The sequence below is a fragment of the Pelobates fuscus genome, chromosome 1 (assembly GCF_036172605.1).
Source record: "Pelobates fuscus isolate aPelFus1 chromosome 1, aPelFus1.pri, whole genome shotgun sequence".
In the NCBI taxonomy this organism is placed as follows: Eukaryota; Metazoa; Chordata; class Amphibia; order Anura; family Pelobatidae; genus Pelobates; species Pelobates fuscus.
In genome coordinates, this window is record NC_086317.1 from 451,915,725 (window position 1) to 451,932,248 (window position 16,524).

Below are 16,524 nucleotides of genomic sequence, written 5' to 3' on the forward strand. Positions count from 1 at the left end.
AAATAAAAAAAAAAAACACAGAGCATCTCAAGTCATTGGTGATTTTCAATGTAATTTTTCAATGGTGTAATTTCCAGGGAAAGTAACATTTCCCCTTTAAGAGAGCTGTTCGGTAAGCCTGATTTTAACATTGCAGGGATTGTTCATACTGTATGTGTTTGCTCTGTGTTCAGAGCCTGATACATTGTGTCCTTTCAGTCTGCTGAGCAGACAGATGTGATGGAGGTAGGAGGACATTTGCTACACTGTTACTATCAGGAATCTGTGCGTCAGTAGGGCCCGCTAGCTACACAAATATTTATTTTAATATGAAATGCATTTTAGCAAATATCATAAATTGTGCTTCGTAAAATTTTTTTCAAAATAATTCTCAATATATATTTTTCTTAACTATTTAGAAAATGTATACGTTAATAAACTGGTATTAGACATCTAAAGTGACAAAGTAAAAAGGCAATTCTACAAAAAAAACTTTGATGGGTTATCATGGCGATTGTTCCTTATTCGTCACTTTGCCACAAAATAATACCTCTTTTGCCATGATAAATATCCCCATTGTGCCATTTTCAGAAAAAAAAAATGATTTAATTTTATTTTAATTTTGCTCGAGTCATATTGCTAGAAAATGTAAAGATTAAAGGGATTCTCTAGTGCCAGGAAAACAAACCCGTTCTATAGTGCCCCCATCCCATGTAGCATCAGACACTTAACTGAATCCAGCGCCAATGACCCTCAGCGCTGGGTCAGGCTCTGCCCATGCTCGTCGGGCAACGCTGGAGGTCCTCATGCATAGTGTGAGGATGTCCAGCGTTGTTTAGATGACCAAAAGTCGTCTAAGAAGCCGGAAGTTCCTCTAGTGGCAGTCTGGTAGACAGCCTCTAGAGGAGGACTTAACCCTGCAATGTAAATATTGCAATTTATAAAAACTGCAATAATTACACTTGCAGGGTTAAGGGTGATGGGAGTTGGCACACAGACCACTTCAATAGGCTGAAGTAGTCTAGTTGCCTACAGTGTCCCTTTAAAGTTATTTTATTACACTTTTTTACATAGCATGTTAGGGGCCTCCTTCCCACCATCACCCCCACATAAACCACATTGTATCATATTTGTCTTGCTTCATAACATCAATATCCATTATAAAACCAGGAAAAGGTGGGCATCGATGGTGAGCTGATCTGGTGGTGCAATTGGCCACTTGACTGGATTTGCCCCCCAGGCCTAAGGCTGCCAGCTCTCCCCTGTATGTGAGGTTTTGTGACATCAAGTGGTGAAGTTCAAAGGCCAGATGAGGCCAAGTTTCAATTAATACCACACACACAATGGCACAGCTACACGACACACACAATTGGAGTCACACACAGTCAGAGAGTCACACACACAGATAGACAGTCACACACACAGGCAGGCAGGCGGTCGCACAGACAGTCTCATAGACACACACACACGCAGGCAGGCAGTCAGATAGACAGTCCCACACGCAGGCAGTCAGACAGACAGTCACACACACAGGCAGACAGTCAAACACACACACATGCCGACAGTCAAACACACACATGCCGACAGTCACACACACACTGGCAGGCAGTCACACACACAGGAAGGCAGTCACATACAGAGGAAGGCAGTCACACAGACAGACAGTCACACACACACACACACACAGGCAGGCAGACAGTCACACACACACAGGCATGCAGTCACACAGACAGACAGTCACACACACACACAGACAGACAGTCACACACATGCAGGCAGTCACACAGACAGACAGTCACATATACAGGCAGGAAGGCAGACAGTCACACACACACACACACACACTCACACAGGCAGACAGACACACACACACACACACACAGGCAGGCAGTCACTCAAACAGGCAAACAGTCACACACACACTTACCTCTTTCCCGTGGATGCAGTTGGTTGTTGGGGAATCAGGGACTCCTTCCCTCTTCCTGTGCAGCAGTTACCAGGGGCTTTGGGAAAGTATTACCCCCACCTCCGCCTCGTGATAAGCCCCGCCCACTGCATGTTAAGCCCCACCCCCACTGCCTCAATTTTTTATTATTTTTTTAATAGACCCGGGTGGAGAATAATGAAATCCTCCACCCGGGTACCTGTTTTTGCACCCCTGTCACCCTGCCATGTGTGAGCTGTGTCGCCCCTTGGTCCATGGTGCCCTGTGCGGCCGCACATCTCGCACACCCCTAAGGCCGGCCCTGCTTGCGTAACACTACAGATGTCTATGGTATGTCCTGCTAGATTACAGGATCCTCCATAGAATTTCTTGTGCAATGTGTGAGAAGATGCCTTTTCTCACAGCTGTCATTACAGGATCACTTCAGACCCCTTAGCCCTTTAGCTTGCTGAAAAGCTATATGAGTAAAGAGTGTGTCTACTTTATTTCATTTTGCAAAAAAGTGCAGATTTCAATAGAAATTAACACTTTTGTAAATGAATCTGGTTACACCCCCCTGGGGTTATATTTACTGAACAGCGATTTTTAATCATTTTGTATTTGGGCAGTGGAGGGCCCCTTCAAGGACATCTCCTGGGAAATGACAGAAGTCAACCTTACCATAGTCCATAAGACAAATAAGTTACCTTGTTCTATAACCTGTTTTAAATTTGTTTGGAATTCCGTGAAATTCCTTTTCATTCAATATGACTGTTTCATCCAGTAGCAAAAACTGCCACTTTCAAGGAACAATATAGCATTAGGAATACAAACATGTGTTCCTAACAATGGTATGTTATACTAAGTATTTAGATTATTAGGCCCACTAAATGAAATAAATAAAGGGTTTTACTTACTTTATTTCTGCCAACCCTGGTATCGCCACGGCTGCCCAGTCTCCTCTGGCTTAAATGATTACTCTTGATGATCTCACCCAATCCAATGCTTCCCTATAGATCAGCATAGATTGAACCAATGTATCTCTATGGGAAGCCTTCAACATCTCCATGCAGAGTGAACATCTCCATGAACATCGGTCATGCAATCTTTGCAGGACTGAGCCCAGGAAGTCGCTATAGTGGCAGTCTCTAGATACTTTATTGTAAACACAGCATGTTATTTCTAAGCAAAACAACTAATCTTTGCTACTTTCCCAGCTTATTTTGGCTTGATGTAATGTAATTCATTATTTAGTGAATAAACCCCACAATTTGAATGATGCTTTAATATACAGCAAACACTTGTGTCAGTCTCCCCATAGAGTAGGCACCAAACCTTAGAAAAATAAAGAAGCCAAAGTAAAGTATTAAACAAATATTTAAAGTGTACGGAAAAAAATGTTATGTATTTCTTGTCAATGTTACACTGAACTCTAAAAAAAATAGTAACAAGGTGCCAGAAAAGTTGTGCAATAAATTGATACAAATAAGAGTGCTAAGGAAATATTCACAAACACAGGAAGGAAAGAAAAAGCTTAGTGGATATACCCATAATAACAACATAAATGCATTTTTTCACTGAGGGTATATATTAAAACAGCTTGAAAAAACAACATTTCTCTTATCTACGCCATTTGCAAGCCGTCCTCTTCTAACACAGCCCCCAGAGCAGACTGAGCATTTGGGCACTCAGGCAATGCCAGAACGCCTGGCCAGTGAGGCCCTCTGTGCAGGCCAGCCACCATGCTCGTATTGTTTTTTAATGATGGTCACTGCGCATGGCGGTGGCCATCTTTAAACCTGGAAGGTGCCTGTGGTTTCCAAAGTGTGCTGTCGGGACCTTCTGTAAATCAGTGATCCCCTCCCTGTCCATTGTTTGTCAGAGAGCCGCAGGGGGATCAGGAGTAGGCAGGAGAAGAGGAGAGGATTGTAACAGGGTCTACTGGGCCACCAGGGACCAGAGTATAAACTCGTGGGCCACCAGAGTACGGACCCTGAACCACAGGGCCCCCAAGGACTGGATACCGAACAAGTAGGCCACCAGAAAATAGGAAAGTTTGCCACCTACCTAAGATAGCCTGGAAGGAGGCAAAAACTAAAATGCTTATTTAATTATACATTGTGGGAGGACACAGGTTTCCTGCTACCCATACACAGCCACACACATTACTCCGTGGCGGACTTACCTAAATCCAGCACCGATGTCCCTTGTCGCTGGGTCAGGCTTCCCCATGCTTCTCCTCGCTTACATCATCCGGAGGGGGAGACCTAATGCACATGCGCGGCAATGGCCGCTCTTGCATAGGATTTCCCCATAGGAAAGCATTAATAAATGCTTTCCTATGAGGAAAAATCTGACGCTGGAGGTCCTCATGAAGAGCATAAGGGACATCCAGCATCAGATACCAGATCAAAGGTCCATTTCAAACCAGGAAGCTCTCTAGTGGTTGTCTGGTAGACAGCCACTAGAGAGGGCATTAACCCTGAGAGGTAATTATTGCACTGTAGGGTTAAGAGACATGGGACATTGCACCTAGATCACTTCAATTAGCTGTAGTGGTCTGGGTGCCTCTAGTGTCTTTTTAACAACTTACCTGGGTCCTGGTAGACATACACACTCTAAATCCCCAATACACACACACAACAGACCCTAGCCACACAACCATACAAACACACTTAACAGCCCGTAAACACACACACAATCTCTACAGTTCTTTAAGATGCATTCACACAGACACTACAGCCGATACATAGTACACCAAAAACACACCCCTTTACACACATTTTAGTTTGCAGCCAACAATTCTTGTCTCAGGAGGGGGCCTTTGATCTTTTATTGCTCAGGTGCCATATGGGCAGTCTTTCTGTGGCTGTCTTTCTGTGGCTGTCCAATCACAGACTTCCCAATGCAGCTCAATGAGAAGTCTTTACAAGGCAGGTGCTCTGGGCAATTACTGCCTCTTCAGTTTAGCTCCACTGAGCTAAGAAAACCAGGACGTAGCAGCACTGGTTGTCTGGTTGAAATCCAGGGGAGTCTAACAAAGTTAATTTATAAAAGTGCCAATTTCTATTGAATTATTTTGTAAAATAAAAAAATTACAAATTAAAAAAAGGCCATACCCTTCTCACATAAAGCATTTCAGCAAAATAAAGTGGTTAACTAGGGTTACTTTATTCTAGAAAGTTAAAAAAAGAGGACACCCCCAAGAACAGATTCTCGCGTGCTGGATATTAGTCATTGGGAGTGCATGGAAGGCTGAGGTGCCACCTCCCTGGGTCTATGATGTCTGTAGGGGACAGTTTCTTCTTTGAGGCCCTTCTACGCAGACAAAAAAAAATCACCTAAAACAGTATTCTTTACTTTACCTCACCCCTCCCTCTGGCATGTCAGTGGGGAACTGGAGATAAGTGAAGGCAGCCTCATGTAGTGAAGTTTGCAGCCTGCATCAAGTAATGATGTCTGCAACTTGGCACCAGCGTCTCTTAGCGACCATGGCATCAGAGTTACATACTGGAGTCTGCGCCGTCATCTCAAAGTCACATCGGTGCTGGCGTTGCTAAGAGAAGCCAGCGCAAAAAGCTGGACAAAGTCCAAAATTGGAAATGAACATTGCCCTCAAAAAGAGGACATGTCCTGGGGAATCCAGTCATATGGTAACCCTAGCTTAACAAGTCTGGAGTGTTCCTTTAACTCATGACTAGTGGCAGGGCTGGATTAACAAAGGGGCTGATGGAGCTGCAGCTCCAGGCCCAGTTCCATGGAATAGGCCCATTGATTTAAAAAAAACAATATATATATTTTTTTACACACTACTCTTAGGGTTTCCACCTGGCTTTTATTTTATTGGCACAGCCAGTATTTAAAGGGTTGCCTGGGCGGTGCCGATATTGCAGTCATACTGGCAATACAAATGCTGGTATTTGTCTCAGTATAAACAGAGATTACGATGCAATACCAGCACTGGCCAGTAGGGGTCGCTGTGTGTGTGGAGAGAGGCAGGGATAGGAAGTTCCAGCATATCCCTCCCTGCCTATCTCTACTCACTGAGGGGCACTGAGACACTAAGGGACATTGGGAGACATTATGACAGACACTTGGGGACACTGGGAGAGATGGGGACACTGAGACACTAAGGGACATTGGGAGACATTTTGACACAGACACTTGGGGACACAGAAACACATGGGGACACCATGTCCCCATTTCTCCGAGTGTCCCCATGTCTCCCAGCCAGTGTCCCTGGTGTCTTAGTGTCCCCATGTCTCCCAGTGCCCCCTAGTCTCCCAGTGTCTCAGTGTCCTCATGTCCCCTAGTGCCCCCATGTCTCCCAGTGCCCCAAGTGTCTCCCAGTGTCCCAAGTGTCTCGATGTCCCCATGTCTCCCAGCCAGTGTCCCTAGTGTCTGTGGCCCTGGTGTCTCAGTATCCCCATGTCTCAATGTCCCCATGTCCCCCAGCCGGTGTCTTTAGTGTCTTTGTCCCCATGTCTTCAAGTTTCTTCTATTTTCTCAGTGTCCCCATGTGTCCCAGCCAGTGTCCTCTAGTCTCTAAGTGTCCCTGGTTTCTCCGTGTCCCCAGGTCTCCCCATGTTCCTAGTGTCCTAGTGACATGGGGACCCTGGGAGACAGACACATGGGGATACTGGGGGACACAGGGATAAATGGGGCATTGTGACACTGTGATACATAGGGACACTGAGTCATGAGGGCACTGGGAAACATGGGGGCACTGGGAGACATGGGGACACTGAGACACTGGGACACATGGGGACACTGGGACAGTGGGAGACTTCAGACACTGGGAGCAATCCATCTATACAGCAGAATCAAACCAAGTAGTTTTTTGGTGATTTTACAGCATTTTGTCACCCATACATAAATAATTATGCAAATTAGTAAGGCCGGTATGTTTTTCCTAGAAAGGTGGAAACCCTAATAACTTTTCACATACTCTTGCTTAAGTATGGAAACTTAAGAGGGATGTATGGGAACAAAACTTGTGTGGACTGGCTGACAATGAATATAATTAAGGTAATGCTGACTTTGGGCCCTCTAACACTGTGGCATGTTCCCTTTCTTCTGCACCCACTACATACAGCTTTTCTCTGTCCCAGACTATATACCAGGCGCTTCTGCGTGCTAGTAAGAAAGTTAGGAAGGAGTGAACCAGTAAGTGCTAGGGGACAGTCCTTAGAAAGCATTGAGCGAGCACATCATTAGACGCATTTATGCCAAGCTCAGGGTGCTGTCTGCATAGTATGCCCTTAGTTGGCCTGCTGGCATGATTGACAGGCAGCCTGACATGCATTCATGCCAAGCTGGCCTTCCAATTCTTTGGGCAGACATGTCCTCTTTTTGGGCATGTTCGCCACTTTTGGCAGGTTACGTGATTTGTGTCAGTGGCACACCCTTTTACCATACCAATTGACTTTCTGCTTGACTGGACACTGCTGTTAGGGGTTATGGATTTACTTGAAAGATGAAAACATAAATTAGAGAGAGATTAGCATAGAGTATGTGTTTTCTTTTAGCTGCTGTTTTCTTTACCTCCAGCACCATCTCCTTCAGATACATGACGCTTGGGAGTGTTTTAGTGTTTTTGATCGATAAGATTCTATAATTAGGCCCATCATAACGGTTAGCACCAGGCCCACTGGGCTGTTAATCTGGCCCTGACTAGTGGGATTAATCTGATGAATAGTTTATGTTAAATATCTCCCCTACTGAGCCCAGTGACTAAATTCCAATTAGTAATAAAAATTTATCCGATCTAGGTAGTTTTATTCTTCTGTTGTGTAAGTATGTGTGATCTTCCATCCAGTAAATTCATATTACATACAATTTCCCTTTCCTTAAGTTATTGCTCATTTGGTTAATATTCAATGGAACATATTATCTTGCAAATATTTATTTATTTAATCAGCCAAAAGACATGGTCAGCCTTCTAACGTGTTTACATTGCTGTGTGCTTACATTAAAAAGAGCAGTGTCAGATCTAATCCTAGATATATTCTTACAACTCACATAGCTTGGCTTAAAATTTCGAATACTTTGTCAATTATCCATTATTACCTGTTAGTATTCACCATTGTAATCAGTTATTATTAACCAGTTTAGTAAATAACAAACCATATGTTATATGGTTTTTAGTAAACCCTGTAAAAATCTAACTGTTTATATAACATGTATTTTTGTTTGAATAATTAAAAAAAAATAATAATAATACGATTTTGGGGAAAAAAAAGTCACAAAGATTTGACAGTTGAATAGCTTTTCTGAATTTATATATATTTAGTTGCCTTAATATGTGAAATATTTAAAGATATCCTTTCTAACTTATTAAAGTAATATTTTTTCCTCTTCAACTTAGGTCGAAAGTTTAAAAAGTTTAGCAGAATTAAAGCTGAAAGAGAGACTGATGCTATTGTGCTCCAGCAACCCATGGTTATACCAATGGAATATCAACAAGTCCTGACACGAAGAATGTCTAATTCCACTCAAGAAATACAGTATGTTCCAGAACTGCTGCAGATCTTACAGAGCATCGAGCCTGAAGTTGTTTATGCGGGTTATGATAACACACAGCCTGAAACGCCAAGTGCATTGCTGAGTAGTCTCAACCAACTTTGTGAACGGCAACTTATGTGTGTTGTCAAATGGTCCAAATCTCTGCCGGGTAAGGACAAAACATCTCAATTAAAAAATATAAAGTAATATGCTATCATTTTGCCAACTGAGTTCATAATTTCAAGAATATAGATTAGAATTTTAATTCAATGGTGATCTTACAATGCATACCGGTGTATATTAAAAGGTTATTTACAAAAATGTGAATTTAAAGTGAATTTCAAATTTTAGGCCAACTAGACAACTGGAGAATGTTTCTAATTTTGGCCTAAAATTGGAATTCACATCACTCATGCTTTAAGGAATAACCTTGCCTATATCCAAAAGTGCATATTTTGAAAGCATGATTAGTGGTTGCAAAAAGAAATTGTATTTTCTAAAATTTGTATGAGTATTTCCAAGTTCTAAAGCTTGCCTTTCATTAGCTGCAGAAGTAGCCTATTCAGCTAATAAAGTGTCACGATTACTGTGTGACCCAACACACAAAACTATATTAACACAAACAATGTATACCGGACGTTAGAATGGTCAGACTTAAAAGTGAATGGTAAAATAACAAGCCAAGGTCGGGGATACAGAATGAGACAATATAAATAAACTAGCCAAGGGTCAAGATACCAGAAGTAGGGAAAGTGAAAAACATAAGCCAAAGTAAAAAAACAGAAAATACACAAAGAACGTGCTCTCTGACAACCAACAAGTGGAAACCACGACAGGGGACTGAGAAAGGGCATTACAGGGTTTAAATATGCCTCTCAGTGCTGTGATTGTTTAGTACATGGCCTTTGACCCCAAAACGTGCGTGTGAGTCGACATCGTGACATCACACGCACGTCGACACCATCTTAAATGTGGGCAGTGTGATCTCTAACACTAAGAATGCCGCACCAGCCAGGACCCGTCTTCTTGGAGGATCGGGTGGCAAGCCGCTGAGATCCAGGCACGTTTTTATTTCACTTTTTAGAGCGGCACGATCTGCTCCTGTGCGGCCACGCCGATCAGGGACTTAATAGTCTACGTAGTATCGTCGTGACCGCACTGATCAGGCACGGTCAAATCGACTCCATCACCCTGCGCCATTACATTACCCCCCCACTCGAAGACTGCCCACCCGGCGGGCCGGATCAGGTTTGAAAGGAAATGGAAAGATCGGAGCGACGGCCAGCATGATCATCAGTTGCAGGAACCCAAGACCTTTCCTCGGGACCATAACCCCTCCAGTCAACTAAATAGTGAAGAGAACCATGGGACAACCTGGAATCAACAACATAACTGACTTTGTACTCCTCTTGACCGTCAACAACCAAAGGAGGAGGAGGAACCAAAGGAATAGTGTACTTATTACAAACTAAAGGTTTAACCCCTTAAGGACACATGACATGTGTGACATGTCATGATTCCCTTTTATTCCAGAAGTTTGGTCCTTAAGGGGTTAAGCAAGGAGACATGGAAGGTATTTGGAATATGAAGAACGCCTCACCAGCCGAGACTTGTCTTCTTGGAGGATCGGGTGGCAAGCCGCCGCGATCCAGGTACGTTTTCATATCCCTTTTCGATGCGACCGTCCTGCTCATGTGCACTGATCAGGCGTGGTCACATGGATACCATCACTCTGCACTGTGACATAAAGAGCTTCTTTCTGTCCAACATTTACTTCCTTGTTAGCACTTAAGCCAGGGGTATGACTAGGATTCACTAAACCCACATTCAAGAATAAAAAAAGGCTCCTTCTTATAAGCTCTTCTTGTCCCCCCTAAGCAATAAACCTGAGTGAGAAGTGTGTCATTGTGTGGATGTTGGCTGATTGTAATTCTGTGTGGGGATTGGCCGAGTGTCATACGTATGTGTAGAGTTAGCGGAGTTTGATTTTATATGGGGTTTGGCTGCGTGTGAGTGATTGACTCTGCTTGGGGTAACTTCTCTAAACATGGCACTCCCCAGCACTGATGCTAACATGCTGGCTTCACTGCTAAAACACTGGTGTCAGTGCATCCGATAGTCCCCCAGCAAACAGCTGCTGGGAGAGTAACATAGTGACAGTGAGCAAGATGACTGCTGATTACTCAATCTATGGCATAAGATTCTGTGTGCCACTGCCACACAGGTCTAATGTTCAGGATTTAATTTACAGGCAGGGAAGGGACCATATTTAAAAAAACTTTAAATTGAAATCCATTTCTGCTAGAATTGAATGCTCTTTATTATTTATTACACTTATTTTACATACACTTTAATATTATAAACATTTGTTAGTAATACATGAATGTATATATGTACAGTGGAACCTCGGAATTCGAACGGTCCCGTTCGAACAATTTGGAATTCGAAAAAAAAATTTGCGTAAAAAATGTATCGGTACCCGAACACTAGTGATGTCCCGAACAGTTCGCCAGGAACCGTTCGCTGGTGAACATAGCTTGTTCGCGGTTGCGAACATGCGTGATGTTCGGTCCGCCCCCTATTCGTCATCATTGAGTAAACTTTGACCTTGTACCTCACAGTCAGCAGACACATTCCAACCAATCAGCAGCAGACCCTCCCTCCCAGACCCTCCCACCTCCATGACGAATAGGGGGCGAACCGAACATCGCGCGTGTTCGCGACCGCGAACACGCTATGTTCGCCAGCGAACGGTTCCCGGCAAACTGTTCGGGACATCACTACCGAACACATAATGCCACAAACATGTTCAATTAGACACACTTTAGACACATTTTAAATGCCAGAAGAACAGTTATGTAAACCCATCCAATAATAAAATCTCTTCTCCTTTCCACTTACGCCATCAACTCTCATCATTACAGGTAAAGTGAAGTTACATTTTCATTTCATTTACGTTACATTGTGTTTATTATTATTTTATATCTATATAATTTTATGCATGTTAGGCATTATTAAACAGTAAAAGTTCTGTTAAAATGCTGTAATTTTGCAGGTCTGAAACAGATTAAGCAAATTTACATTAATTCCAATGGGAAATGTTTATTCGTACCTCGAACAGCCTTCTAGAACGGATTAAGTTCGAGTTCCGAGGTTCCACTGTATGTGTATATATATATATATATATATATATATATATATATATATAGATGAAAATGTTTTAAAAATATAGTTTCACTCATTTAAATTAATACTCAGACATGTGTGTATGTATATGTGTGTTTTTGTTCGCATACATACACACATATTTGCATATTACTACAAATCACATGCATTGAGAAACAATTTTTTTCAATTAAGCATTTTCATCCTTTTAAACACACACACTCCCATACACACAATTAATGGCAAACACACTGTTTAACCAACACACACTTTCACTAACTGACACACTCATTCTCACTAACAGACAGTGGTGTATCCTGGTTTTGTGCTGACCTAGTGCTCCCTCGCCGGCCGCCCACCCGCGCCGCCAGCCCAGCAGCCCGATCGGCAGCCCAGCATGTCAGTTAGCTGCAAGGCTAACAAGGCATTTGCCCTGGGCATCTGGGGGCGGCTTTTTTTGCCGCCCCCTGGAAAATGCCGCCCAAGGCAAATGCCTTGTTTGCCTCGCGGCTAAAACATCCCTGCTAACAGACACACACTGGCATACATTCACTAACAGACACACGCTGTCATATACTCGCTGACACAGATACACTCACTGACAGACATACATACTCAATGACAGACACACACTGACACACACACACGCACACTCGCAGCAGGTGTCTATTCTGCCTGCTCAGGGACCCCCTGTGAAAGGTGGAACACATAGGGCCGGTGTCACTTGCAACTTTAGTGACCCTTGTTGTGTCACCACTGACGTGAGCATTGTCCAGTCTAATGCTGACCATAGAGAAACAATAACAAGAAATCTCCAGTCCAAACCTTCTCATAAATAGAGGTAATTATATTGAGATTTGTGTATCTATATAAAGACAACAAAAAATCATATTTTAGGGTGATATTAATTTAATTTCTGATTCTAAGTATTATTTTTTTATGTGTGCATTAAAATTGTGACTTTTTTGATAATAGATGTGTCATTTGTTTTTTTCTGAATTGAATTTCAGTCAATTTCAAACGAATTAGGCAATTTGGAAAAGTCTGAATTTCCCAACTGACGAAAAACAAAACGAAATTAAAACTAAAACGAACAAATTTGGAACAAATTGAAACAAATCATTTTGGATCCATTAGTTTTCATGAGGGTAGAACATTTAATGTTTTTTTTTCTTCTTATCTTTTACCTTTGAGCTATTTAGTAGATAACTCCATTATCATTATGTGGGATTGCTAAAAGCAAGTACCGTATATCAAATTAAGGACCTATATGCTAAGCAACTGAAAGAGCAAAATTAAGAAAAATAGTGTTTCTTAATTTTGGTCTTCCATCTGTTTAGTAGATAGCTCCTCAATTTAGCATCCTGTATATATCACATACATCCTATATACCAGGGTTTTCCAAAGCGTGGGTCCCTAGCTGATTTTTGGTGGGTTGCGCTGGCCCACGCATTTGTGGCCACTGGTGACTCGGGAGGCCTGACACCAAAGGGGTCCCAGCGGCTTGCAAGGAGTGCCGCTGGGTGCGGGGCCCCTCTGAAACAGGGAGAAAGCTCTGTGCACTCCGCTGGGGGCAGAGCTGCAGACCATGCAGTAACCATCAGCGAGCTCGGCCAATCACAGGGCGTTACCACGGGTTAGGGTAGGAAAAGAGACCACTGGATCACCAGGGATTGCTCAAAAAAGTATTTTAATGGATAGCCACCTAACCTCACTCCCACTCTGTTACCCTGACCCTTCCCTCACTGTCACCCTCACCTTCCTCCCACACTGTCACCCTTATCCTTCTCCCTCCACTGTCACCCTCACCATTCCCCCCACACTATCACCCTGACCCTTACCCATCACCCTCGCCATCCCCCCACACTGTCACCTTCACCTCCCTCCCACACTGTCACCCTGACCCTTCCCCCTCCACCCTCACCTCCCTCCCACACTGTCACCCTGACCTCCCCCCACTGTCACCTTCACTTTCCCACACACTGTCACCCTGACATTCCCCCCACAGTTACCCTCACCATTCCCCCCACTGTTTCCCTCACCATTCCCTCCAACACTGTCACTCTCACCTCCTTCACACACTATCACCCTGACCCCCCCTCCACAATAAACCTTACCTCCCTCCCACACTGTGACCTTTACCCTTCCCCCACAATGTCACCCTCACCTCCCCCCCACACTGTCACCCTCTTCTCCTCCCCACATTGTTACCCTCTTCTCCCTTCCACACTGTCATCTTCCCCTTCCACACACTATCATCCTCACCTCCTCCCTCCACTGTCACCCTCACCTCCTCCCCACACTGTTACCCTCACTTCCTCCCCACACTGTCACCCTCACTTCCCCCACACACTGTAACCCTCACAGTGCCTCCACACTGTCACCCTCTCTTCCCCCCCACACTGCCACCCTCACCTCCCTCACTCTGTCTCCCTTACCTCCTTCACACTGTTTCTCTCACCTTCCCCACACTGTTACTTTCACTTAACTCACACACGCATGGTCACTCTTCTGTGTGTCCTTTTGTGTCAGTGTGTGTTTTTGTGTATTTGTGTGTCCGTGGTGTGTGTCCGTGTGTGTCTGTGTGTGTATTGTGTCAGTGTGTATCTGAGTGTCTGTATCTGTGTCAGTGTGTGTAACTTGTCATTGTGTGTGTATTGCTGTGTCAGTCTGTGTATTTATGTGTCTGTGTATTTGCATGCATGTGTGTGTGTGTGTGTTTCTATGTATGGGTGTGTGTATGTGTTTCAGTGTGTGGAAGTGTATACACTACACACAAATGCATACCTATATTCAAACAAGTACATTCACACACATACTCCAAACAAAAACACGCTTACAGTAAAACACACATTGTATATAATTTTATATACACAATATACACACACTTCATCCACTACACATACACTGCAGTCAAACGCAAACAAACGCACCCCTGTATTAAAATATTAAAATTATATACAAACACCTTTTCACCTTTTCCACACAAAAGCACACCTGTATTTAAAACCCATCACTACATACAAATACCCCTGCATTCAGACGCAAACACTACACACAAGTGCACCACTACATTCCAATGGCAACAGTACATACAAATACACCCATACATCAGCACATATACTTCATACAAAAACACGCTTACATACAAACGCTCAAACAATGCTCACAAATACAACCCTGCAACGATGGGAAAACTGTAGATCCTCAGCTGGCATAGCATTGTCGGAGTTCTCCAACAGATGGCGATCTACCACTGGGATGCTAAACGTGAGATTGCCATGGTGTGCCAATTTTATGCCTCTAAAACTGATTGCCATGATGTGGCAATTTTCTGCCTCTAAAGCGCCCATGATGTGCCAAGTGTATTCGTTTTTAAATTATGCACTAAAAACAAGTGGGTCTCGAAAAATTTCCATTTTCAAAAGTGGGTCTCAACCCATAAATGTTTGGGAAGCCCTGCTATATACATTATGTCTACATGTAATCCATACATTCTTTATACATGCACCATAAGCATTCTATATACATACCGCATGTACGGTGTATTAGTAGATAGCTCCCTTATTTGGTATCCTTAAATATAGCAATCCCACATAAGGATAGCAAAAAAAAAAACCTCATAATTCTGGTCTTTCAGCTCCCCCTAATATGTGGGACTACCAATTTTAAGGATACCAAATTAGGGAGTTATTTGCTGAACAGGACCCCCACAAGGAATAATGGGCATCCAAATTTCTGAATTTTTTTGAGTTCCAAAGTGATAATTCAAAAATTTTGGACAAACTGAAATTTGAAAATCATGTTGATTCATAGTTTTTAAAATGTACACTTTTTTTTGTTGAAGCACCTATGACTTTTCATGAATTGACCTTAAGTAATGCTTAAAAATAGATGATTTTTTTTTTTTACTTTTTTTTTTTAGCACGACCAATAGCTAGCAAACTTTAGGTTAGCTCTTAAGTGACCGTTTACTTTTAAACTTGAGTTTTCTGCAGATATTAATATAGTGATCTTTGATGGTTAATGCTGCAAGATCTTCATATATATATATATATTAAAATTAAAAGTGTGAACCTGATATACATTCTAACTCTGAAATGTTTCTTTATCTCCAGGATTTAAAATGTTACACATCGACGATCAGATAACACTTTTACAATATTCTTGGATGAGTCTGATGGTCTTTGCCATGGGTTGGAGGTCATACAAGCACGTCAGTGGTCAGATGCTTTATTTTGCACCAGATTTAATATTGAATGAGTGAGTATTATTACTGATTTATTTATGATTTCTGTATTTTGTACTAAGTATAAGATGGGTTGAAATCACCATCATGCAATCTGTTTACTGAAACAGTACAAACTAAGGTGTCAACATATCCATTGGGCACTAGGACCAGTCCTGCTTTTTTAAATGTGCTATAAATGTAGTTTGAGAATTATACTGTTCAATTACACCATTTTGCAAACTGAACAGCCACACTGATTCCAGGATTATTTACTCACTATAATGATGACTGTGGTGGCACAATGACCATGGTAAGGAAGTAAGGGGACATGGTCATTGGTTATGGGGATGTAGTGTATGCACCTGCACTGCCAACCCATCGTCATAAATTTACTACGCTGTATAACTCATTCTGACGCTTTGTGCAACAATATAATAACATTACCAACCATTGTGACATGTTGAAACAGCTAAACTGGCTATTGCTGGAATCCAGACGCACCCTTCATCTTTCCAGCCTTGTGTTTAAGAGCTTTTCTGAGAAGCTTCCACCATACTTGAGCAGAGAGCTCTCCTATAGCCTCCGACCCAGTACCAGCACGATATTTAGCATATCGCAATACAAAAAGAAAGAGGTTCGATCATTATTTTACTACAGAGAACCGCAGTTATGGAAGATATTGTCATAGTTTCATATCCCCAGCCTAAAATCCTTTAAGAGA

At 42.6% G+C, this 16,524-nt stretch overlaps 1 protein-coding gene across 3 annotated transcripts in view; it reads left to right on the forward strand.

The window, feature by feature from the left end:
* Window positions 1–16,524, forward strand: part of PGR (progesterone receptor) — a 126,641-nt gene that overhangs the window by 101,368 nt on the left and 8,749 nt on the right. For all 3 annotated transcript variants that reach the window (XM_063430468.1, XM_063430477.1, XM_063430485.1), the window contains exons 5-6: window positions 8,271–8,576; window positions 15,691–15,835. In XM_063430468.1, coding sequence (XP_063286538.1) covers window positions 8,271–8,576; window positions 15,691–15,835 — 451 coding nt within the window. The remainder of the gene's footprint in view (window positions 1–8,270; window positions 8,577–15,690; window positions 15,836–16,524) is intronic.